General features: G+C 50.6%; 6 protein-coding genes across 8 annotated transcripts; 3 read left to right on the top strand and 3 right to left on the bottom strand.

Annotated features, from left to right (window-relative positions):
* The first annotated feature begins 4,895 nt into the window (after positions 1–4,895).
* Positions 4,896–5,216, top strand: LOC135286523 (feather keratin Cos1-1/Cos1-3/Cos2-1-like). The gene has a single exon (XM_064399615.1). It carries the CDS (start codon positions 4,896–4,898, stop codon positions 5,214–5,216), a length of 321 nt encoding a protein of 106 aa, XP_064255685.1.
* Positions 5,217–7,033: 1,817 nt separating this feature from the next.
* On the bottom strand, positions 7,034–7,817 carry LOC135286628 (feather keratin 1-like). 2 transcript variants are annotated; one of them, XM_064399730.1, is made up of 2 exons: positions 7,745–7,817; positions 7,044–7,351 (listed from the first exon to the last, which is right to left on the bottom strand). In XM_064399730.1, the coding sequence occupies exon 2, from the start codon at positions 7,347–7,349 to the stop codon at positions 7,044–7,046; it is 306 nt and encodes a 101-aa protein (XP_064255800.1). In that variant the 5' UTR covers positions 7,350–7,351; positions 7,745–7,817. The 2 variants fall into 2 exon arrangements, with proteins under 2 accessions (XP_064255799.1, XP_064255800.1); XM_064399729.1 differs by lacking the exon at positions 7,745–7,817 and having other exon boundaries at positions 7,034–7,366.
* Positions 7,818–10,889: 3,072 nt separating this feature from the next.
* Positions 10,890–11,195, top strand: LOC135286645 (feather keratin 1-like). Its single transcript, XM_064399753.1, has one exon. The coding sequence runs from the start codon at positions 10,890–10,892 to the stop codon at positions 11,193–11,195; it is 306 nt and encodes a 101-aa protein (XP_064255823.1).
* A 2,512-nt stretch (positions 11,196–13,707) lies between these two features.
* Positions 13,708–14,013, bottom strand: LOC135286661 (feather keratin Cos1-2-like). The gene has a single exon (XM_064399779.1). It carries the CDS (start codon positions 14,011–14,013, stop codon positions 13,708–13,710), a length of 306 nt encoding a protein of 101 aa, XP_064255849.1.
* A 3,935-nt stretch (positions 14,014–17,948) lies between these two features.
* Positions 17,949–18,307, top strand: LOC135286656 (feather keratin Cos1-2-like). The gene has a single exon (XM_064399775.1). The coding sequence runs from the start codon at positions 18,002–18,004 to the stop codon at positions 18,305–18,307; it is 306 nt and encodes a 101-aa protein (XP_064255845.1). The 5' UTR covers positions 17,949–18,001.
* Positions 18,308–20,810: 2,503 nt separating this feature from the next.
* On the bottom strand, positions 20,811–23,258 carry LOC135286845 (feather keratin 1-like). Of its 2 annotated transcripts, none has more exons than XM_064400086.1 (2): positions 22,005–23,258; positions 20,811–21,137 (listed from the first exon to the last, which is right to left on the bottom strand). In XM_064400086.1, exon 2 carries the CDS (start codon positions 21,114–21,116, stop codon positions 20,811–20,813), a length of 306 nt encoding a protein of 101 aa, XP_064256156.1. In that variant the 5' UTR covers positions 21,117–21,137; positions 22,005–23,258. The 2 variants fall into 2 exon arrangements, with proteins under 2 accessions (XP_064256156.1, XP_064256155.1); XM_064400085.1 differs by lacking the exon at positions 22,005–23,258 and adding an exon at positions 21,489–21,964.
* Between the last annotated feature and the right edge of the window lie 17 nt (positions 23,259–23,275).

The following is a 23,275-nucleotide window of genomic DNA, read 5'->3' as shown; positions in this document are numbered from 1 at the left end:
GCTTGGGACGTAAAGACAAGGATTATATTTGCCATCCTACACAGCACCTAACTTACATAAATGGCCTTGTATAAGAGTGCTGTGTGCCATCCCACTGCTGCCATGACTGTGTGCTCTGATAGAGGTGCTGGCCTAGTTTGATCTTTTTGAATCCCTGCTACATCGCTCTTTCAGTTTAGCCAACTGCATCACAGTGCAAGGTTTATCTTTAGTTGTTACAGTGGGCTCTACCTCATAAATTAATTCAATTTTTACAAATTGGCAGAGTTTAGGGTGAGGTGGGGAGTTTGGCTTTACTGTATCAAATTTTTATGACAATGAATAAAGAATGGGGAGATCATATTGAATGTAGTCTGCCTCCCACTCTACTTCATTAGTAAGGCTGGAAAACTCCTTCTTCTCCAGCTCCATACTGAGACAAGGAGTTTGCAAATTTAATTCTCCTTCTCTTTGGAAGAAGTCATACAACTGGTTATTCAAGTTTTCAGCCAATCTCTTTTTACCATTAAATTCCGTTTCAGCCTTCTCTCCTAGGTGTTCCACTTTTAATTTGCAAAGCTTTAGTTAAATAAAACAAAGACTAAATGCCTTATTTCATTGCTTGGCAACATACTTCTCTCACCAAAATGGCAGCAAGTTTTTCCTTTTCTCTTACCATGTCCCACGTTTTCTTGACTATACTGTACCTCAGTAAATATTCTGTTTTGTCTGTTTCGCAAAATTTGCCATCCTGCCAACTGCACCAAATTGTCACTGGTGGAGAAGGAGGTTCAGAGAGTTTTTTAGAGAAATCCTGCTGAGTTGTGAGGTGCAGAGAGGACACCCTGGCTTTCTAGATTCCTCCTCAAAGAGGAATCTGGGTTAGGCTGTTAGGCTGTGAGTGGTTTAAGTAACTTTGTCCCACAGGATTAATTCTGGAAAATTTTAGATAGATAGATACATACATACATATATACATACATACATACATATATATGTATGTATATATATATATATATAAAATGACAAATCATTAGACAAAATATATTAATCAGAATAATTTGCTACACAGTATAAAACCTACAACTATTAGTACTGTGTAGAATATGATAAGATACTGCACTATATAAAGTAATTATATTAAAGCAATTATATTAAACCTAGCAAAAATTAAGAATTATTGAAATAGATATTGGTGCAACTCAGCAAACCAACGCTAATGGGCAGATCTCTTTTACTTGACATAAAGGAGTAGTCTTAAAGGGACATTTCCACTCCAGGGCAGGAGAGTTCATACATACACCCAAGCAGGGAAATGTAAAATGTTAGAAGAACCTATTGTCTTAAATTGGACTGGACTTCTATAGTATAGAGGGATTGACTCTTAGTCATGTGTCTGTCATTGCAGCAACGTAAGGATGTTGACCTGGGTTTAGTGAGCCAGAGAGATCCCCCCGCCACCCCTCACTCCACTACTGATAGCCTGGCAAATAAGGCATTCTCCAAGTTGCTTACCCACATTACAGAGCAGAATATCCTGCTATAGTGTCTCACTCTTCCATCACTCAAGGAAGACCCAGGGCTCTCATCTGTGCCTGCCACATCCCCCCAGAGCAATATCTTTCACTCTGGCAGCTGGAGACAACGTAGGGAGAGAGAAGGACCACAAAGAGGCACAGGCTGGGATGCACAAAACTTTAATGAGTTGGAAGTTGGAAGGGGGAAAGGAAGTCCTCTGAGTGGGCACCGTAGTGCACAGAACAGCAGAGGGACAAATGAAACTCTGTCCCTTGGCCACGGTGCAGTTCACTACTTGGATGGGGCTTAGCCAGTGATCACAGCCCAGGGGAGGACAAAACAACAGAGAGGAAAAAGAGAGAAAGAAGTGTGGGAGAATCAGGCAATTTAGACAAAGGCCATGGTTTCAGAGAGCCCAGACATCCATTCTCCATTGCAGGTGGAGTTATGGATGCTCAGTTCCTCTGAAAGCAATGGTCAGGATCTCCACACTCAGTCCATTTCCATCTTCTGGGTTCCGGGGGGTCGTTCTGTGAGGCGGTCAACAGCAGTTTTAGCAGACCCTGTTGTGGTGGCGCCTGGTGATGCAGGAGAGATCAAAGCCCCCAGAGTTGATGGGCACTCCATCACAGCTGAGGATGCTGCCAACAGCAGCAGAGGTGGAGGATCCCACCACGGTGTTCTGTGGGAAGGAGCTGAGGATGGGCCCAGGCAGGGTCACCACCACAGGGGAGGGCTCGATGATGATGGTGGAGCTCTGGCACTGCCTGACACAGGGCTCATTGCAGCTGTTGGCCAGCGGGGTGGGGCCACAGGGCTGGCTGCAGGGGTTGCAGGGCTGGTAGCAAGGGTGGCAGGGCTGGTAGCAGGGGTTGCAAGGCTGGTAGCAAGGGATGCAAGGATGGCAGCTGGACATGACTCTGAGTCACAGTTGCACCTGGGAGAGAAGAGACAAGATGGAGATGGTTGAGGAGCCACCTCTTCCCCCACCGCAAGGGAGCCAAGACACAGCCTGGCCTGGGAGATGCAGCCAGTGCAGGGAGGACCACACGACTCTTTGCCTTGTCCCCGCCACTGGGCAAGGACAGACAGGCCTACAAAAGCACTTTCTTAGTCAAGAGAACAAGAGTTCCCCCAGCCCAGACACAGCCCCTCTCCACACCAAACCCTCTCTCCACTTCCCCTCCCCAAACTGGCAGCCTCAAGCCCAGTATAAGACAGAGCCTCCAACTCACTTGCTTCCAAAGGAGATGAAGGTCGAAGTGAAGTGGATGAGAGAGTGGAAAGCTGGGATGCCTTTTATACTGGTCCTGCACCGCCCCAGGTCCAGAGGAAGTCTCTCTGGAAACAATAATTTTCTGAGAAGCTCATTTCAAGTGCAAAACACTCCAATTAATGATATGGGCTGTGTTTTGTTTTCCTGTGTGGCCACATTTTCATTGCCTTCTTTGGCCACACATGTTTCTCCCTGAAGGCTCCTTTTTAGAGCTGATCATGGAAGCCCATGGACTTGTGGGACAGAAGCTCATTGGTGTCAGCAGAAGATGAGTCTTGAGTGCCAGAGGCATTGCCTGCAGTCTGGGGACATTGGCTTGGGGCACTCCCGTGGGCTTGTTTGCAGCCCCGTGGGCAGGAAGGACCCTGCTGCTCCAAGCCCTGGAATGCTTGCTCAGATGCTAAAGGGCCACTGAACATGATGATGTGCTACATCCTCCTCCTCCCACCCTCCAAAATCTCTGATCGACAGTGGCCATTTCCTTTCCTGTGCCTGCTGTGTCCCCTCCCTAGTTCTTGTGCCCCACTAACCCGGGGGGGGGAATGTGAGAAGCAGTAGAGGCCTTGATGTGGTGAAAGCACCACTGACCAAAGAGCCCTGCTCCTCCTGAGCAGCTGTGGGCTTGTGTGGCAAAGGTGACTGAGAGAAACATCTTGGGTGGGCAAGGCTGGAGCATCCTGGGAGAGGACATGATGAGGTTGTTTGTGTTTCTAGAGGACTATCAGAGAGAGTCCTTGGAGTGGATGAGGCCCAACAAATGCACCAAGAACTTCTGAGAGCAGCACTAAAAGGAAGAGAGACAAGAGAAGCAGCGCTGATGACCAACCTGCAAAGGAAATGGCCACTGTCGATCAGAGATTTTGGAGGGTGGGAGGAGGAGGATGTAGCACATCATCATGTTCAGTGGCCCTTTAGCATCTGAGCAAGCATTCCAGGGCTTGGAGCAGCAGGGTCCTTCCTGCCCACGGGGCTGCAAACAAGCCCACGGGAGTGCCCCAAGCCAATGTCCCCAGACTGCAGGCAATGCCTCTGGCACTCAAGACTCATCTTCTGCTGACACCAATGAGCTTCTGTCCCACAAGTCCATGGGCTTCCATGATCAGCTCTAAAAAGGAGCCTTCAGGGAGAAACATGTGTGGCCAAAGAAGGCAATGAAAATGTGGCCACACAGGAAAACAAAACACAGCCCATATCATTAATTGGAGTGTTTTGCACTTGAAATGAGCTTCTCAGAAAATTATTGTTTCCAGAGAGACTTCCTCTGGACCTGGGGCGGTGCAGGACCAGTATAAAAGGCATCCCAGCTTTCCACTCTCTCATCCACTTCACTTCGACCTTCATCTCCTTTGGAAGCAAGTGAGTTGGAGGCTCTGTCTTATACTGGGCTTGAGGCTGCCAGTTTGGGGAGGGGAAGTGGAGAGAGGGTTTGGTGTGGAGAGGGGCTGTGTCTGGGCTGGGGGAACTCTTGTTCTCTTGACTAAGAAAGTGCTTTTGTAGGCCTGTCTGTCCTTGCCCAGTGGCGGGGACAAGGCAAAGAGTCGTGTGGTCCTCCCTGCACTGGCTGCATCTCCCAGGCCAGGCTGTGTCTTGGCTCCCTTGCGGTGGGGGAAGAGGTGGCTCCTCAACCATCCCCATGTGTAGGAGTGTGCCCCCTGTTGACAGAGTGACAAAACTATTTTTTGTCCCCCAAAAAAGGAAAGAAGCCCAGAAGTTTCTCTCAATGATTAGGTGAAAAGCCACCTCATAGGACCTCAGGGACTTCACCAAAAACTTGATGGCATCTAATTGGATAGAAGCCAAAAAGTTCCTCCTGAACAATCAAGTAGAAAAAAAGGAGAACAAAGGAACTAGGGGCATTTGTGAGTTGTTTTAACCAGGATCAGACCTCTACACCTGGCTTGGGTTTTTCTGTTTGTTATTTTGCCTTTCATTAAACCTTTTTGTTTCTAACACTGCAGCAGAAGTCATCCTGCTTATTTTATGCCCCCAGAATAATAGCTGAGCTATCCTTGGGTGTATTATATATCCTTTTGACAGCTTATAAGACCAGGCTCAAGAAAAAGAAATATAATACCCATCTTGTCTCTTTCTTCTCTCCCAGGTGCAACTGTGACTCAGAGCTATGTCCAGCTGCCAGCCCTGCCACCCTTGCTACCAGCCCTGCAACCCCTGCAGCCAGCCCTGCGGCCCCACCCCGCTGGCCAACAGCTGCAATGAGCCCTGTGTCAGGCAGTGCCAGAGCTCCACCATCATCATCGAGCCCTCCCCTGTGGTGGTGACCCTGCCTGGGCCCATCCTCAGCTCCTTCCCACAGAACACCGTGGTGGGATCCTCCACCTCTGCTGCTGTTGGCAGCATCCTCAGCTGTGATGGAGTGCCCATCAACTCTGGGGGCTTTGATCTCTCCTGCATCACCAGGCACCACCACAACAGGGTCTGCTAAAACTGCTGTTGACCACCCCACAGAACGACCCCTCGGAACCCAGAAGATGGAAATGGACTGAACATGGTCATTTAGAGGCACTGAGCATCCATGGCATTTGCGAAGAGCCGTGTCTGGGCTCTCTGAAACCATGGCCTTTGTCTAACTTGCCTGTTTCCTTCCTGTTCTTTCCTGTCTCTGCTCTCATGTCCTCCTCTGGGTTGTGATCACTGGCTAAGCCCCATCCAAGTAGTGAACTGCACCATGGCCAAGGGACTCATGGCCAAGTCTCTTACATCCCCCTGGTGCTCCCTGCACTATGGTGCCCACTCAGAGGGGCTGTTTTTCTTTTTAATTAAAGTTTTGTTGCATCCCAGCCTGTGCCTCTGTGTGGTCCTTGTCTCTCTCCATGATCTCCCCGGCTGCCAGAGAGAAAGGTGGGCGTTGGTCATCTGCTTCTCAGTAGCAGATTTAGTTTGGATATCAGGAAAAGAGTCTTTCCCTAGAGAGTGGTCAGATATTGAACAGGCTCTCCAGGCAATGGTCATAGTCCCAAGGCTGCCAGAGCTCAAGGAACATTTGGACAATCCTCTCAGGCACAGGGGGGGGATGGCTGTGGTGTCTGTGCAGGGCCAGGATTTGGACTCAGTGATCCTTGTGGGTGCCTTCCAGCTCAGGGTATTCGGTGATTCTATGAAGGGTGAGATCCAGGTGCAGTTGCTATTTCACTTCCACAGCCACACATGTTCAGGCAATGAGCCTCGTTCTGATAGCAGCCACTCTTCAGAGGATGGACAAAGGGGTGAAAAGATTCTGCAGTGGAAATTTTATCTCCCCACGTCCCAAGACCACACTTCCTTGTAGACTAGCCTACAATGACCTGCTCTCACTATACTGTTCCAAGGGCTGAAAGAAACTGTCAAAGGCTCCACTAACTCCAACACTTCAGTGACAAAAAACTTTTTTAGTGTTTGCAGAGGCTTTTATCCCACAACAAAAAAAGGAAGGACTGTTTACAGATGGAGCATTTAAGCATAAGTAATGGGATTCTGGTATGCAGTTTTTGGGGATAGTGGACCCTCTAACAACAAAGTGGAAATGGATTGGCAGATATGGACCAAGTTATCCTGGTGCACTACAGAAAAAGTGGTGCTCCATTTGAACTTTCCATCCACAGAGATTAAAGCTGGCCCTGGATGCCATTAGCAATAAAATCCCTTTGGCATCTGGAATGTCATTATCCTGCCAGTTTTGCAAGATTTAGAAAGCAGAAAGTAATCCAGTGTCTGACTAAGCAAACTTGATGTAAGCCTGTGTTACCAGTTGCTTCAGAGCATCCCCAAACATCTCCCAGAATAAAGACTGACCAACTTTTCTTTCCCTAGTTGTCTTGGGAGAGCATCTGCAGGAAAAATGACACGAGGCAATGGCTCAAATGCAGTATAATTTTAATGAGTCAAGAGAGGGAAATTAGATCATTTCGAGCGATGGTCATGGTGCAGTAAGCACGAGGGACAGATAAGAGATTGTGCCCCATGGCTGTGGCTGAGAACTCTCTAGAAGTCCATCTGCCTACCCTACAGAGGGAGCAGGACCAGCAGGCCCTCCCCTGGCTGGATGTTTGGGGCTAACAGCCCCAGGGAGCACAAGGGAACAAGGACACAGGAGGGAAACGACAGAGGGGAAGAGGGCAGAGGCAGGGATGGGCTGTGCTTCCCAAGAGTCCTTCTGCAAGGGCTGCTGGGGTTGCTCAGCTCCTCAGGAAGCAACAAGCTGATGCTCCATCCCCAGTGAAGAACCATCTTGCTGAGTCCTTCGGTTCACACCCTGGAATCATGGCCAGCAGCTTTAGCAGGGGAAGCACCTCCTGCCACAGAGGCCACTGCCCAGGCCAGAGAGGCCAAAGCCTCCAGAGTTGATGGGCACTCCCTGAGAGCTGAGGATGCTGCCAACAGCAGCAGAGGTGGAGGATCCCACGGCGGTGTTCTGTGGGAAGGAGCTGAGGATGGGCCCGGGCAGGGTCACCACCACAGGTGAGGGCTGGATGGCCACGTGGGAGTCCTGGCACTGCCTGACACAGGGCTCATTGCAGCTGTTGGCCAGCGGGGTGGGGCCACAGGGCTGGCAGGGCCGGCACGGGCTGTAGCAGGACATGGCTTGGGGCTGCAGATGCACCTGGCAGAGAGGACAGAAGGTAGAAAAGCATAAGTGAGTAGAAGCCTGTAACACCACCACAAGAGAGAGAAGACATGAGCTCACACAAAGAGCTGGAAGGATCATAGGGAAGCCCACAGGCTTCTCGTTCTCCAAAGCCCAAAAGAGACTTGCAAAATGCTACTGAGCTCTGGGAGATCCCTTCCTAGCCCACGCCATAGGAGACACCTAAATGAGCTCCAGCCTGTCTCCATGACACCTCTTTTGCACCTTTCCATCTCCCATAGAAAGCAACTCCAGAATCAGGTATAGAACAGACAGCTTTGTGCTGAAAAATCCCACGGAAGCATAATGATTAGAATGAATAAAAGAAGAATAAAGAGCTTCAGACTTACCTTGTTCCCAAGGAGACTGTGTGCAGGAGAGGAGTGGATGAGACAGTGAGGAGATGGAGCTGCTTTTATACTGCTCCTGTGCTGCCCCAGGCCCACAGTCACTGTGTGAGGACAGTAATTTTCCAACACACTCATCTCCAAAACAAAATATCCCACCTAATGCCCCAGGTCGTGTTTTGTTTTCCATCACCATTGCCAGTGCATTTCCTCATTTCTGACGTGCCCATTATGCTATGCAGGCTCATTTCAAGTTCCAGGATGACAGATCAAATGATTTCCCAAGATGGATCATGTCCCTGTCACCAGAAGATGTACCCTCAAGTGCAGGAGGGGTCTGTGCAGATGTAGGACATGGAACTGGGAAACCTGGTGATGTTCCTTTCAAACCTCATTACAGAAAGATTTGACTCTCCCCCCACCAGTGCAGGAGTCTGTCCTGGGTACACAAAGGCACCTGTGCCTAATGATGTGACTTAACCTTCTCCCTCAATCCTTTACACATTCACTTGGAAGTGTCATCCGCTCTCATGGCAGTCTCTGGGGGTTTCATATCACTGCCTTCAGTCAGCATGAAGAAAGAAAATGTCATCCTTCCTAAGGACCATGGTTACAGTTCTGGTGGAGTCTCTCCTCAGTACATGAGGGGTGTGTTGGGACTTGGCACAGCACCTTGTTTGTCCCATTCTCCTCACAGTGCCATGAGCTTTGGCTGCGTGATTATACCCTGACCAGCAGGAAAGACTTTTGAAAAACATGTTGACTGTCCTGTGAGCCCCTGAAGCTGTGGGAGTGTTGGCAAGAAGGTCACGCTGTCAGCAATGGCTGTTGTGGCTGCCTGAAGCTGTGTACTCGGGTATAGCCCAGTGCTTGCACCACCTTTCCTGGGTTATGCATGAATCTGCCCTTGCTGGAGGACAATTGTGACCCTGCAAGGGGCATGGGTCTACAGACACCACACCCTCCTGGCTGGGCCTCACACCAAAATGCTGACACACGGCCAACCCAAAATTAGAGCGTGGCTTGCCACTGGTAGGGAGAGTCTCCCCCTAGAAATTTGCCTACTCAAGGCATTCCCTTGCCCTCCTGGGGCACTCCCCAGCTGCCTCCATGTCTGCAGGGCAGAGAAGTGCATCACTCCTTTATGTGGTTTGACAGCTGGTTTTGTACCCAGAGCCCTTATGAGCACATCCCCTCCCTCAGTGTTCTGAGGTGCGTGGCACTGACATCTCTCATTTACTAGGGAGTTGGACAAGTTCCTGCTTCCCCAAGGGTGCTGGGTTGCCCTCCAAGCAAGTCTTTTTGGGCATGGTAAACAAGGTATGCTGAAGCACAGATGCCAAGAGAATACTCAATGCACGGGACCATTGAGGAGTCCCAACCAGTGGGGAGATGTTTTCTGCAACCCCTTCTATCCCTCCACAGAGCATTCAGGAGAGCTCCTCAACACAGCATGGTCTCTTTGTCCAGAAGAATGAGGCTTGTGCATCCACTCCACCCTCCAAGCCTCTCCCCAAGGCATCTCTCACAAGAGAAAAGAGAGGCTCTAAGACTGTAGCATAGTTCAGTCTCCAGCCCATACTGCTGGAAGAGGTTTTTAATTTCCAAGTGCAGATCTTGCTGTTTGTTCTTCTTGAATGCTAGAGGGCCCCTGTAGCCCAGATAGTCAACAACTCACTTTATAGAAGCCATGACCCAGAATGTATTAGCAGGCTTTCACTGGTTGACTCTTGTCAGGCAGTCTTTTTTTTTTACACCCATTTACTGCTGGGAAGGCTCCCCCACCTTCTCAGAACTCTTAGGGGGTGCAGCAACCTGGGAGATCTTGTAGGTGAAGACTAAGAGAGGCATTGTCTCCTCTATCTCCGCACTTCTGAGATCATCTTCCATCATCTGAAAGACACCCCCTTCCTGAGCAGCCCAGGATATTGTCAGATGCCATTTCCACAAGAGCACAGGGCTGTCTCATGGTGCCCTCCAGAACCCCTGTCCTTTGCTGCAAACCTCTTTGGCAGCCAATCATCTCCAGCCTGTAGTGGGGAGGAGATTTTTCTTCCACCAGTAGGACCTTGTGCACGTAAACCTTTCCGGCAGATGACTTTCCAAGGAGCCCAGTCTCTTGACAGCAATTCCTGCTGGTAAAAACCAAGAATCCCTTGAGTACCTCCACCTTTCCTCATCCTCAGTGAAGCTGCTCCAGTTAGCCTCTGGACTTCTCATCTACCTGGAAGAATTTCTTGTGCCCATCATGTATTTTGCCTGGTTCAAACCCAGCCAGGCTTTGGTTGTCCCTAGTCCTGCATGCTCAGACAAACTGGCAAACATTCTCCCCAGAGAAAAGCTCAATTATAGGAAGGCAGCTGAAAATTCTTGCTACAAAGGGAGCTGTATACAATTGCAATTCACTCCAAGCCAACATCCCCTGCATTCATGGGACCCCACCACACTTCAAACACATGTTCTGCCTTCACTGACAAAGCATCACCCAGGATATCCTTGGGTGCCTCATCTCAGCACATGAAAGTAGAGCAAGAATGTTGAAAATGAGGAAATGGAATGGCAGCAGTGGTTGACAGAAGCCAAACACAACCTGTGCCACTAGGTAGAACATTTTGTTTTTGAAGTAAGTCTAGGAAAATTACTGCTGTCATGCAATGTCTGTGGGCCTGGGGCAGTGCAAGAGCAGTATAAAAGCAGGACCTTCCCCTCACTCTCTCATCCACTCCTTCAGCTCCATCTCCTTCAGTACAAGGTGAGTTGAAGCTTTTTCTTGTCTTTGCTTCTCTTTCTCTTCATATTCCTCCAATGCACCTCAGCTCATACCTGCCCCAGTCCTACGTGGGGTCTTGGAACTGCTATGATGGGAGAGGGAAGGGGAGGAAGTTCTGTCATCACCAGAGGGTGAAACTTGGTTAAGTATCTCATGGCAATGGACTAAAAAGGAACCTCTTTGAGCTTGGTTGCTGTCCAGGGGGTTCTTTTGGGCAGAAAGGAATGTGATAGCTGTGGATCTCACTGCAAAGTTCCCAGCTCTTTTCTCCAACTTGTGACTTATCTCAATCTTAGTGGGGGAAAAGACTGCTCTTCATCCAGTTTCTGTTCTGCTTCCCTCTTCTCTCTGTCTCAGGTGCATCTGCAGCCCCAAGCCATGTCCTGCTACAGCCCGTGCCGGCCCTGCCAGCCCTGTGGCCCCACCCCGCTGGCCAACAGCTGCAATGAGCCCTGTGTCAGGCAGTGCCAGGACTCCCACGTGGCCATCCAGCCCTCACCTGTGGTGGTGACCCTGCCTGGGCCCATCCTCAGCTCCTTCCCACAGAACACCGCCGTGGGATCCTCCACCTCTGCTGCTGTTGGCAGCATCCTCAGCTCTCAGGGAGTGCCCATCAGCTCTGGGGGCTTTGGCCTCTCTGGCCTGGGCAGTGGCCTCTGTGGCATCAGGCGCCTCCCCTGCTAAAGCTGCTGGCCATGATTTCAGGATGGAACCAAAGGACTCAGCAGGATGGCTCTTCACTGGGGATGGAGCATCAGCTTGTTGCTTCCTGACAGGCTGAGCAAGCCCAGCAGCCCTTGCCCAGGGACAGGGCCAGCCTGGGCTCTTGGGAAGTACAGCCCTGCCCTGCCTCTGTCTCCTGACACTCTCCCCTTTCCCTCCTGTCTCCTTGTTCCCTTGTGCTCTCCGAGACTGTGAGTCCCACACAGCCATTGTGGGGAAAATCTGCTGGCCCTGCTCCCTCTGTAGGGCAGGCAGATGGACATCTTCTGAGATCTTCACCACTTATTTGGTGACGACTCCTATCTGCCTCTGGTGCTCCTTTAACTCAGATTTACCTAGTTTTCATATTTTGATTCATTAAAGTTCTACTGCATTTGAGCCATTGCATTTTTGTCATCATTTCCCCTGTATTTGCCCTCACAAATAGACATGGGGTGTTATTGGGAATGCATGTGTGGAGACCATTATCAAAGGATTTCTTTGACTATCCTTAGAGGGTGATCCTCTGTTTTTCAAACTTCTCTACCTATCTAGGACTAGATGGAATGGTTCAACACAGTTCAGTGACTAGAGCTCCATCAGAGATGCTGTCATGTGAAAAAGGGAGATTTCCTGGACCCTTAGTGTTTAATTTGTCTGTCAGTGCCCCAGAAAAGATGAGACCCTTCTGCCCAACCACTCTGTCATTGTCCAATTAGGGGGACCCTTCACTGAGCCATCCTGCTGGATTGGAGGGTAGCTCTACTGACTCAGTCAGGGAAACACCATCATCCTCAGGGAGACTCCTCAGCAGATCTTCCAACTATTTGACCCCTTAGTGGATCTTCCATTGTATTTCAGTATGTTCCCTGCTAACAGACACTGCAAACACCAGTGAAGGACTGACACTGACAGTTTATGGAATAATACTCTGAATCACATAAAATTGTGACAGATTACGGTTCAAGGATTGCCAGTGATAGTATCTGACTGCAAAAATGTATTCAAAGAAATACAAAACAAAGTTTTAATCCCTGATAAAAGTATTCAATGTGTGCAGAGTGTGGTTCTTATCCAATAAGCATCCCAAGTTCAGCCTGTGGACTCTCCCAGCAGTTATGATGGAGTCTGGGCTCATGTTCCACTGCTGTTCACCAGCACACCCATGTCCTTACCCCCAGGCAGTTTTCCAGCCATTTTGCCCCAAAACTGTAGAGATGCAGGCTACTGTGGTGACCCAAGGGCTGGACGCAGCATTTGCTCTTTTTGAACCTCATACAGTTGGCCTCAGTCCATTGATGCAGCCTGTCCAGATCCCTCATAAAACCTTTCTACCCTCTACAAAATCAACAGTGACATCCAGCTTGGAGTCATCTGCAAACTTACTGAGGATACACTTGATCCCCTGGCCCTGGTCATCCACGAAGATACTGATCAGAAGTGGACAAAATTCTGAGCCCAAATACTAGGGCAACACCACTAGTCACTGGCCATCAACTGGACTTAACTCTGTTCACCACCACTCTCTGAGCATGGCCATAAAGCCAAACTTTTATCCAGTGAATACAACCCACATTCAAATCATGAGCAGTCAGTTTCTCAAAAAAAAATCGGTGGGACAAAGAGTCTATTTATAAAAGCTCCCCAGACAGCCTCCTCCTCCTCCTTCCTCTCAGCATTTTTCGCTGACCATAATGTCTCATGGTATTGAATATCCTTTTGGTCAGCATGCGTCAGGCAACCTGGCTATGTCCTCTCCCAGCCTCTTGACCACATTCACCTTCATGCCCTTTTGGAGAGGAGGTTGGAGAGACAGGGTTTATGATGGGCAAGCACTGCCCAGAAAAACCCAAAATATTTCTGTGTTATCAGCACCATTCTAGCTCCAAGTGCAAAGAATCTGTAGAAGGGTTAATTTGGTGAAATGGAACTCTACTTTGAGTAGAACCCATAAAATGCTATTATCCATCACTGCATATTCATCCCAAGCAAACCCTCAAAAAACCAGCTCTTAAAAACTTATTTTCCTCAAGGCATATTGAGAAAGAACCTGCAGGGGAAAGAATGACACAGACACATGGGCTGGGATGCAACAGAAATTTAATGAGCCAAAACAGAGAAATAAGGTTGGTCCATCTGGAGGTCTCAGTGCAGAGAGCATGAGGGACAGAAGGGAATCTGTGCCCCAGGAAGTGTCCTTCTTCCAGATCCAGAGAGGGAGCAGGGCCAGCAGGAGCTGCCCAGGATGGCTGTGTGGGACTCACAGTCTTGGAGAGCACAAGGGAACAAGGAGACAGGAGGGAAAGGGGAGAGTGTCAGGAGACAGAGGCAGGGCAGGGCTGTGCTTCCCAAGAGCCCAGGCTGGCCCTGTCCCTGGGCAAGGGCTGCTGGGCTTGCTCAGCCCCTCAGGAAGCAAGGAGCCGATGCTGCGTGCCCAGGGCGGTTCCATCCTGGGAGTCCCTGGCTTCCTTCCCCAGGGCCAGCAGCAGCAGCTTCAGCAGGGGAGACCCCTGATGCCACAGAGGCCACTGCCCAGGCCAGAGAGGCCAAAGCCCCCAGAGCTGATGGGCACTCCCTGAGAGCTGAGGATGCTGCCAACAGCAGCAGAGGTGGAGGATCCCACCACGGTGTTCTGTGGGAAGGAGCTGAGGATGGGCCCGGGCAGGGTCACCACCACGGCCGAGGGCTGGATGGCCACGGTGGAGTCCTGGCACTGCCTGACACAGGGCTCATTGCAGCTGTTGGCCAGCGGGGTGGGGCCACAGGGCTGGCAGGGCCGGCACGGGCTGTAGCAGGACATGGCTTGGGGCTGCAGATGCACCTGGCAGAGAGACCAGAGAGGAGCAGCCTGTAAGAGGTGTTTGAAGTGCAGCCTGTCACAACACCATGACTCCAGCCAAGACGGTGACAAGAGATTGAGACGCAAGGATGTCCACAGGTTTTTCCTCATATTTCACAGAATCAGAGAATCACCAGATTGGAAGAGAACTTCAAGATCGAGTCCAGCCCAGCCCCAATATCTCAACTAAACCACGGCACTGAGTGCCACATCCAATTTTTTTTAAACACATCCAGGGATGGTGACTCCACCACCTCCCTGGGCAGACCATTACAGAACTTTATAACACTTTGCATGAAAAACTTTTTCCTAATATCTATCCTATATTTCCCTTGACACAGATTGAGACTGTGACCTCTTGTTCTGTCATTTGCTGCTTGGAGAAAGAGACCAACCCCACCTGACTACAACTACCCTTCAGGAAGTTGTAGAGAGTGATAATGTTTAGCCCACAGGTTCCCTGCCAAGAGTAACCAATCTCAGAATATTCCTGCCTAGACTATCACTCTTCAGGAAAGCCCCAGCCTCCCTCCATATGACCCTCTCTCACATTCCACCTCTCACAGAGTAGTCCCATGATGCAGCATAGGACCAAGTGACAGATATGCACTGGAAAACAGGAGGAGGAAGAGGAAGGAGAGGAGAAAAGTGACCCAACTCACCTTGGTCCCAAGCAGACTGAGGCAAGAGGAGTGGATGAGAGAGTAAGGACAAGCTCTCTCTTATATTGCCCCTGCATCGCCCCAGGCCCACAGTCACAGCACAAGGGTAGTAATTTTCCTACAGACTCACCTCCAAAGCAAAATATCCTCCCTAATGCCACAGGCTGTGCTTTTATTTCCATCAACACTACCATTTGTTTTCCTCATTCCTGACGTGATCATTAGGCATCCAAGGATCCTTTCAAGTATTGAGATGAAAGACTGAACGATTTCCCAGGCAGGGATACATCAGCACAGGCAGAAGATGTGCTGGGGGTGTTTTTAGAAGGAAGGGATCATGGGACCGGGGGAAAATGGTAACACTGATTTCCACCTTCCTTGGCAGACAGAAGGTGCTGCTGAGGGCAAGGTGTGTAGTGTGGCTGTTTGGAGCTCGGGGCTTGGCTACCACCCAGTATTGAAGATGTTTTCTCTTTGCATAACAGGAGCTGCCCTTGCTGGAGGGGAACTCATCCTGCCCTGGAACAAAACCTGCAGACATCACACCCTCCTGGTTTGGCCTTTCACCAAAGGCTGACACACAGCAAACCCAAAATTAGAGCATGACTCGCCACAGGTAGAGAGAGTCCCTCCCTGGAAATTTGCCTACTGAAGGCATTCCCTCGCCCTCTGGGATGCATCCCAGCTGCCTGCATGTCTGCAGGGCAGGGAAGTGCAGCACTCCTTGATGTGGCCTGGTTTTGTACCCAGGGCCCTCTTGAGCACATCCCCTATGCTCAGAGCTCCTCGTGGTTTCTTGTATTTTTCCTGGACCTTTCTTAATCTTTGACCACAGCATGCCTAAGCTGCTGCCAGCTTTTCTAACTTCTTTTACTCTTCACACGTGCCTCCATCCTGCCAGATGCCTCGCTGAGTGTAAGATTTTTGATGTCTGGGGGCTGTACATTGCTTCCCATTTCCTCCCTGACACCAGCTCTTCCTCTCCACTCTCTGTGGTGTGACAGCCAAGGCTGCCCTTGATTCCAGTGTTCACCTCCAGTTCTTCCTTCTCAGAGGCAGATGTGCTTCACTGTTTTTGCCCCATGACAGACTCCATGAGACTGGAAGGAACCTCTGGATATCACCTAGTCCAACCACCCCTTTGCACAGCATGATCAGCTCTTGGAGGATGCTCAGGGCCAAGTCCTGAATTTCTACAAGCACAAACAATCCTCAACCTGCCCGTATCAACCACAGACGAGTTCTTTATCACCCTCACACTAATAATATCTTTTCTTATGTTTCCCCAGAATTTCCCTATTTCCAGTGTGCCAATTTCCTCTTGTCCCTTCTCTGCAGAAGACTCAGGAGAGCCTGACTCTGTGTTCTGGACTCCTCCCACAGCTGTTTTAGCCATTGCTGAGCAGTGTGCCCAGATGCCCCCTCTTCTCCGGGGTGTACAATCAAGCAGCTGCTCCTGTTCCAGGGGCTCCAGTCACCTCATGGGCTCTGAGGTCCTTTGTTAACCCGCACCAGTATGACTGTGCCTCTCTTATATTGGACAAATGCTTTTGTGGCACTGATTTCTCAGCACTGCGGAGCAGAGGAGAGGGGTCACATTCCACAAACAAACTCCTTCCTAATGCAGTCTTGGTTGTTGTCAGGTGCCAGTTCCACAAATGCCCAGGCCCTGCAGGACCCCCTTTCTGTAATACAAAGCTCTTTGGCTGCCTCACAGCCCCAGACTGTGGGGGCACAGGAGTTTCTCCCTCCAGCCTTGCAGGACTTTGCCCAAAGGGGTTAAACAGTGCTGGCCCCAGTCTGGACGCTGTGGTGCACCAAGAGTCAGACTCTTCTAGCTGCACTTCATCCCATTCATCAGAACCCTTGGAGACCTGCAGTCAAGCCAGATTTCAGTCATGGTCTTCTAGAAGTCAGGATGCCAATTTTCTTTCTCCCAGTCCACAGCTGCATTCCCTGACTGCTGGCACCTCCCAAAGGCCTCTCTCAAGGCTCAGAGGCGCTTTCTTTGATATCAACACTCATGTGTCCATCACCAGGTCACACACTTACATTGGGCCAGTCTGTTTAAATGTTCCCACAGCTGATCCTCCTCCTCTGCCATGGGGAAGTTTTCCCTACCCCTGTTTCTGAGGAATATCAGGAGGTTGATCCTGTGACACTAAAATGAAGCCTTGAAGAACCTTCTCCTTTCCTCTAACCCCTGTCCCCAGTGAATCTGCCCCAGTCAGCCTTGGCTCAAGCCTCCCTTTTGCTGTTGCCCTCTGTGGATGATCTTCGTTGCCACGACAAGCTTCCCTGATTCAGCTCCAGGTGGGCTTTGTCTTTCCAGCCCCAGCCCTGGAACACTCAGCCTGGCAAACAATCTGCAACAAGAGGAAGGGAGGGGAAAGCATTTCCCTGGGGACGCAGTGTCCCATGAGTGCTGGAGTGAGGTGAGAGGGAGGAGAGAGCAGCAGGCAGGACGTGCTGCGAGGAGAGGATCCTTTGGGTGCTCTGCTGCTCTTTGGGGCAGGGCAGAGGTGGGGCTGTCCCTGCAGAGCTGCCAAGAGTGGCAAGGCACTGCCCGAGGCAACATCCCCTGCCTGCAGGGGACCCTCGGGCATGGGGGCACATCCTGTACCTGCACGGACACGCTGCGGTCCCGGCTGTGCTCCAGCCTCGCGTGGCACACGTGAAAGGAGCTGCAGCACAGAGCAAGCACGCCAGAAATGAGGAAATGAAATGGCAGCCTTGATGGAAATCAAACCGCAGCGTGTGGCGTTAGGGTGGATATTTTGCTTTGGAGGTGAATGTGTTGGAAAATTACTGTCCTTGTGCAGTGCCTGCGGGCCTGGGGCAGTGCAGGAGCAGTATAAAAGGGGAGCTTCTCCTTGCTCTCTCATTCACTCCTCTCACCTCCATCTCCCTGGGATCAAGGTGAATCTGAAGCTCTTTCTTTTATTCTTCCTTTGAGTTTTCTGACCTTATCCACCCCTGTGGTCCCATGTGGGTTATGGAGAACTGCTTGTTATGGGAGATGGAGAGGGCAGAAATTGTCCATAGAAAGAGGTTGGGTTTTGTCTGAACTGTCTCCTGAGCTGTGGAGGAGCCCAGGGCTTGGTCACTCTCAGGAGGATAACTTACAGCTGAGTAGGAAGTGAGGCTGGTGGGCCTCTCTAAACAACATTGTGCAATTTTGCACTTCTGTCTTTTCTCCAGATGGTGGATGAACAGAGTCCCCTCACTCAGCTCTGTGTTCTGCTTCTCTCTTCCCTGTCTCTCAGGTGCATCTGCAGCCCCAAGCCATGTCCTGCTACAGCCCGTGCCGGCCCTGCCAGCCCTGTGGCCCCACCCCGCTGGCCAACAGCTGCAATGAGCCCTGTGTCAGGCAGTGCCAGGACTCCACCGTGGCCATCCAGCCCTCGGCCGTGGTGGTGACCCTGCCCGGGCCCATCCTCAGCTCCTTCCCACAGAACACCGTGGTGGGATCCTCCACCTCTGCTGCTGTTGGCAGCATCCTCAGCTCTCAGGGAGTGCCCATCAGCTCTGGGGGCTTTGGCCTCTCTGGCCTGGGCAGTGGCCTCTGTGGCATCAGGGGCCTCCCCTGCTGAAGCTGCTGCTGCTGGCCCTGGGGAAGGAACTCAGGGACTCCCAGGATGGTACAAGCCCAGGGATAGAGCATCAGTACTCTATCTACCACTCAGAGTGACTTCTTTCTCACGTTTTGACTCATTAAAGCTCTGCTGCATCCCAGCCCATGCCTCTGTGTCATCCTTTCCCATGCACATACTCACCCAACATGTCCAGCAAGAGAGGTGCTGCTGTGTGGTTCTAAGAGGGCGTTGTTGAAAGTGGTGTTGCCATGGTTGTCAACGTCACATTCATTATGTTAACACAGCATTGATTATTCATATTGTGTCACCTTTCTAATTTACCCTGCCTCTCTCTACCTGCAACAATTACCCCACACAGTTCAATGACCACAGATACTCCAAAAATACTTTTAGTTCTCCCAGAAAAAGAAACAAAGCTTTCAAGATTTCTGTTCTCTGTTGTCAGAAAGCCTGCATCCACAGCCTCTCATCCAGAAGTAAATGTTCCACCTCATTCACCACCCTGGTCAATCTTCATGTATTTCACTTCCCTTTCTGGAGATCTTTTTGTGTTACAATCCAGTAGGCAGCACAGCATGCTTGATGCCGTCTGGGCAGTGCTGAGCAGAGTGGGATCTTTGCTCCCATTGATATCCTGTTGACAGTTGTGCTCTGATAGCCCAGGATGTTGATGACAATCCTTGGTGTCCAGGAACACTCCTGGCATTTCCACCTGTTTTGATGGTGTTAACCACAAAAGCACCTCATCCTTTTCAGAGACTGAAGTGTGGGGATTGACAGACATGGATTCTGCTTATGCCAGCAGAGTAAAGCCAGTTTATTACACAAGTTCACCAGTATTTATAGGTCACTACATTTTTACAAAATTTTCCACTCAGATCCCTTTGTCCCAGTCTCTTTAGAAACATAATCTTCTTGATTATCATTCTTACACTAGTAATGTCCTTGTTACCTCTTTCACCAGCAAATTCCTTGTTACATCTTCCCTCGTCAGAGCAGTCAGCGTCAGAGGGTCAGAGTGGCCAGACATGACGTCTTCACTTCTGTTCTTGCCTTGAGTTTCTCTCCCCCTCAGCTTTCACTGTACCAGAGCCAAAAGGTCCATGGCACTACCCAGCTCAGCTTCTGTAACTGTCTGATCTTCCACATTGAACAATGTGACACGGTTGGCTGCTACAAAGCCAACGTCATGTGGAAGGGGCTGACAACTGGTCTGTTAGCCAGAAAGAGTTAGTTGAAGAAGAGAAGCTGGTAAGAGTTGCCTTTGAACCTGAAAGGAGTTCTACCTAAGTTGTTGACATGGAAACCAAGGAGAAGAAAAGATAAATGGAGGGTCTTGCTGTTGGATGTTGGTGGAACACAGTGGTGGAGACTGCTCTGGACCAATGAACATTCTGTTGATTTATTGTAGCCAATGAATAGGTGTAAACTTAGTGAGAAGGTATAAAAGACAGGATGCTGTTAAAATAAACAGTGAGAAGCCTTCTGAAGCACATGATATTCTTCTGTGTGTGGTGACCATCTCAACAGCAGGAACTTCAAATCTGGAATCTCTGAGGATATGTGTCACCATGCCCACCTGCATCCTGCAGCAGTTCAGCCATTCCCCTCCCTCAGCTGCTCCTGCACAGCCCTTTGAGACCCTCAGCCCACCTTCAGCAGGCTCTGGAGAGACCATTTGATATGTAAAAGGGATGAATGAAGAATTTGGAGAGAGATGTTTTCTCAAGGCCTGCAATAATTGGACAAAGAGCAAGAGTTTTAAACTGAAATAGGATAAGTACGGAAGGGACATAAGGAAAAACTTTACTGTGATGAGTGTGATAAGACACAGGGAAATGTTGCCCAGAGAATGATAGGATGTCCCATCTTAGGAAGGGTTCAAGCTCAGGTTTGCTCCAACCTTATGTGATGCAGTGAAAGACATCCATATCCGGGGCAGCAGGCTTGAACTAGAAAAAACTTAATGGTCTCTTCCATCCAGACCCATTCTGTGATCCCATGATAACAGGGGTCTGTGAGAAGGCAGCCCAATGCACTCTGCCCCTCCCTCTGAGTACATCCTGTGTTAGGATGAGATCTGCGGGAGTCTGATGGCAATCCAGTACCTCTGACAGGACAGTAACATATTCTCTACTGAGTACTTGTGTCACAGGGTTGAGCTGAGAAAGGAAAAGAAGTGCAAACAAAGTGGATGTATACCTCTGGAAAATGTAGAGAAATTCTACCCTCGTCCATTGAGACTGGGAAATTCAGAACCCAGAGGGTCACTCAGTGCACAATGAGCACTCCCAATGCCAGCCTGTGCTGACAGCCAGTGCAAAACCAGCCCCAACAACACCCACCCAGAAACAGCCCTGGGGCAACAGCTCTGCCTTGGGAGAGTGTCTGCAGGGCAAAGGATGACACAGAGGAACAGGCTGGGATGCAGCAGAATTTAATGAGTCAAAAGAGGGAGGAGAGGGGGATCCAGGTGGAGGCCACAGTGCAGGGAGCAGCTTCAGCAGGGGAAGCACCTGGAGCCACAGAGGCCACTGCCCAGGCCAGAGAGGCCAAAGCCTCCAGAGTTGATGGGCACTCCCTGAGAGCTGAGGATGCTGCCAACAGCAGCAGAGGTGGAGGATCCCACGGCGGTGTTCTGTGGGAAGGAGCTGAGGATGGGGCCAGGCAGGGTCACCACCACAGGGGAGGGTTCGATGACCACGTGGGAGTCCTGGCACTGCCTGACACAGGGCTCATTGCAGCTGTTGGCCAGTGGGGTGGGGCCACAGGGCTGGCAGGGCCGGCACGGGCTGTAGCAGGACATGGCTTGGGGCTGCAGATGCACCTGGCAAAGAGGGAAGAGAGGAGCACACTGTGAGGGGAGTTTGAAGAGCAGCCTCACCACACCGCGAGGGAGATCCTTTCTCGCAACCTCTATGAGAATCACCAAGAAGGCCAAAGCCAGGGACAACCCCTCCCTCCCAGCCCACAGCTCAAGAGACACCTCCGTCTATATCCAGCCTTTCTCCACGACACATCTGCTCTCTCCCACGGTAAGCAGCCTCAAAACACAGCAGGGAAGAAGCACAGAGACATATGATCAGAAATCCCAGAGAACTACAAGGTGGAAGAGAAAGGCAAGGAGGAATGGAACAAGGAGATCCCAGAGAAGGACAAGAAAGGGCTCAAAACTCACCTTGTTCCCAACAAGATGGAGCTGAAGGAGTGGATGGGAGAGTGAGGAGAAGGTCCTGCTTTTATACTGCTCCTGCACCGCCCCAGGCCCACAGGCACTGCACAGGGGCAGTAATTTTCCTACAGACTCATCTCCAAAGCAGACTGTCCTCCCAAATGCCCCGGGTTGTGTTTTGGTTTCTGTCAACACTGCCATTTCATTTCCCCATTGCTGACATGGCCATTAGCTCACAGAGGTTCTTTTGAAGTGTTGGCATGAGAGGCCTGAGGCTTTCCCGAGCACCATCACGTCAGTACAGGCAGGAGATGTGCCCCCATGTGCTCGAGAGCTCTGTGCAGACACGGCATGTAGCTGTGGGCAAATATGTGGGGAGTGTTTTGATAAACCCCTGTGAGGAACATGGTCATGTCTTCCCACCAAAGCTATCCCCTCCTGAGTACCTGAAGTCTTCCCTCAATGTGCGCATGCTGCATCCCTCCCCCTCCCTGCTGCCTCCCTGCTCAGGCCACGACTCACTGGGCATTAACTCTCCAGGCAGGTTTGGAGCATTGCTGGTTTCAAATGGCTTTGCCCAAGGAAATCTTCTCCTTCAGGAAAGATATTCCCTGGTTTGTTTGGCAGAGTTGTCTCCTCTCACTGCCATCTCTGGGGGATCCCGGCCTGTGCTATCAGCAGGCTTGTGGAAGGAGATTGTTGCCCTCCCTAATTCTTTGACTCCTGAAGACGCCCTTTTGTTGGACCACACTCTCCCCTCTTTCAGAGGGGTCTGTTGGCTCTTGGGATATCACCCTGTTCCTCCCTCTCTCCTCAACCCGCAATGCAATTTCCTTCATGTTTTTTACCATAATCTGCAGGACACACAAGCATGGGACACATTTTCAATACACATTGTCAGTCCTGCAAGCATCCCTGACTTGTGAAAGAGCTGCCAAGCATCCCTCTTCCCTGGGCCAGGATGAAGCTGCCCTTGCTGGAGGGGATTCAGCCATGCCTTGGACAAGCCTGCAGACACCACACCCTCCTGGCTTGGCCTCACACAAAAAGGCTGACACACAGCCAACCCAAAATTAGAGCGTGACTTGCTACTGGTAGCGAGAGTCTCTCCCTGGAGATTTGCCTACTGAAGGCATTCCCTTGCCTTCCTGGGGCATACCCCAGCTGCCTCCATGTCTGCAGGGCAGGGAAGTACATCAGTCCTTGGTGTATTTTGAGAGTTGGTTTTGTACCCAGGGCGTTTCTGAGTGCATCCCCTCCCTGAGCATCCCTAGGCATGTGGTACTGCAGGATCCTACCAGACCTCAGGATCCTGCCAGGCCTCAATCCTTTGGGCAACTCCACTTTTTTTCCAGGAAAACCATCTTCAAGCACTGGGCTGTCCCCATCCCCCACAGCTCCAGGCAACCCCAAATGCCATTGCCCTCAGCCTGACCTGCTTGGCAGCACTGGGGTGTTCTCAGCACTGGCAGTGTGTTTTGAAAAAGTAGGCAGGACTTTGTGTGCCCCCTGGGTCAGGGTGCAAAGGGAGCAGCCAAAGTGCATCATGGGGTGAGGACAGTGGGAGAAAGAGAGTGATATTCCAAGAGCCAACACATCCCTCAGAAGGTGAGAGCAGACGCATCTGAGCCCAGAGGACATGAGTGATCAAGGGATTTTTGATATGACAGTGCTCTCCTTCCACAAGCCTGCTGATAGCACAGGCCGGGATCCCCCAGAGATGGCAGTGAGAGGAGACAACTCTGCCAAACAAACCAGGGAATATCTTTCCTGAAGGAGAAGATTTCCTTGGG

The sequence above is a fragment of the Passer domesticus genome, chromosome 27, assembly GCF_036417665.1.
Source record: "Passer domesticus isolate bPasDom1 chromosome 27, bPasDom1.hap1, whole genome shotgun sequence".
Lineage (NCBI taxonomy): Eukaryota > Metazoa > Chordata > Aves > Passeriformes > Passeridae > Passer > Passer domesticus.
This window is presented reverse-complemented; position numbering and strand designations above follow the sequence as displayed.

What these genes read in the sequence shown, in the direction of transcription:
- LOC135286523 (XM_064399615.1), top strand. Translation starts at nt 4,896, where the DNA reads ATGTCCAGCTGCCAGCCCTGCCACCCTTGCTACCAGCCCTGCAACCCC.
- LOC135286628 (XM_064399730.1), bottom strand. Translation starts at nt 7,349, where the DNA reads ATGTCCTGCTACAGCCCGTGCCGGCCCTGCCAGCCCTGTGGCCCCACC.
- LOC135286645 (XM_064399753.1), top strand. Translation starts at nt 10,890, where the DNA reads ATGTCCTGCTACAGCCCGTGCCGGCCCTGCCAGCCCTGTGGCCCCACC.
- LOC135286661 (XM_064399779.1), bottom strand. Translation starts at nt 14,013, where the DNA reads ATGTCCTGCTACAGCCCGTGCCGGCCCTGCCAGCCCTGTGGCCCCACC.
- LOC135286656 (XM_064399775.1), top strand. Translation starts at nt 18,002, where the DNA reads ATGTCCTGCTACAGCCCGTGCCGGCCCTGCCAGCCCTGTGGCCCCACC.
- LOC135286845 (XM_064400085.1), bottom strand. Translation starts at nt 21,683, where the DNA reads ATGGCAGTGTTGACAGAAACCAAAACACAACCCGGGGCATTTGGGAGG. An exon ending in TCCATCTTGTTGGGAACAAG is followed by an intron (nt 21,138 to 21,488) that starts GTGAGTTTTGAG and finishes CCTCTTTGCCAG; the next exon opens with GTGCATCTGCAGCCCCAAGC.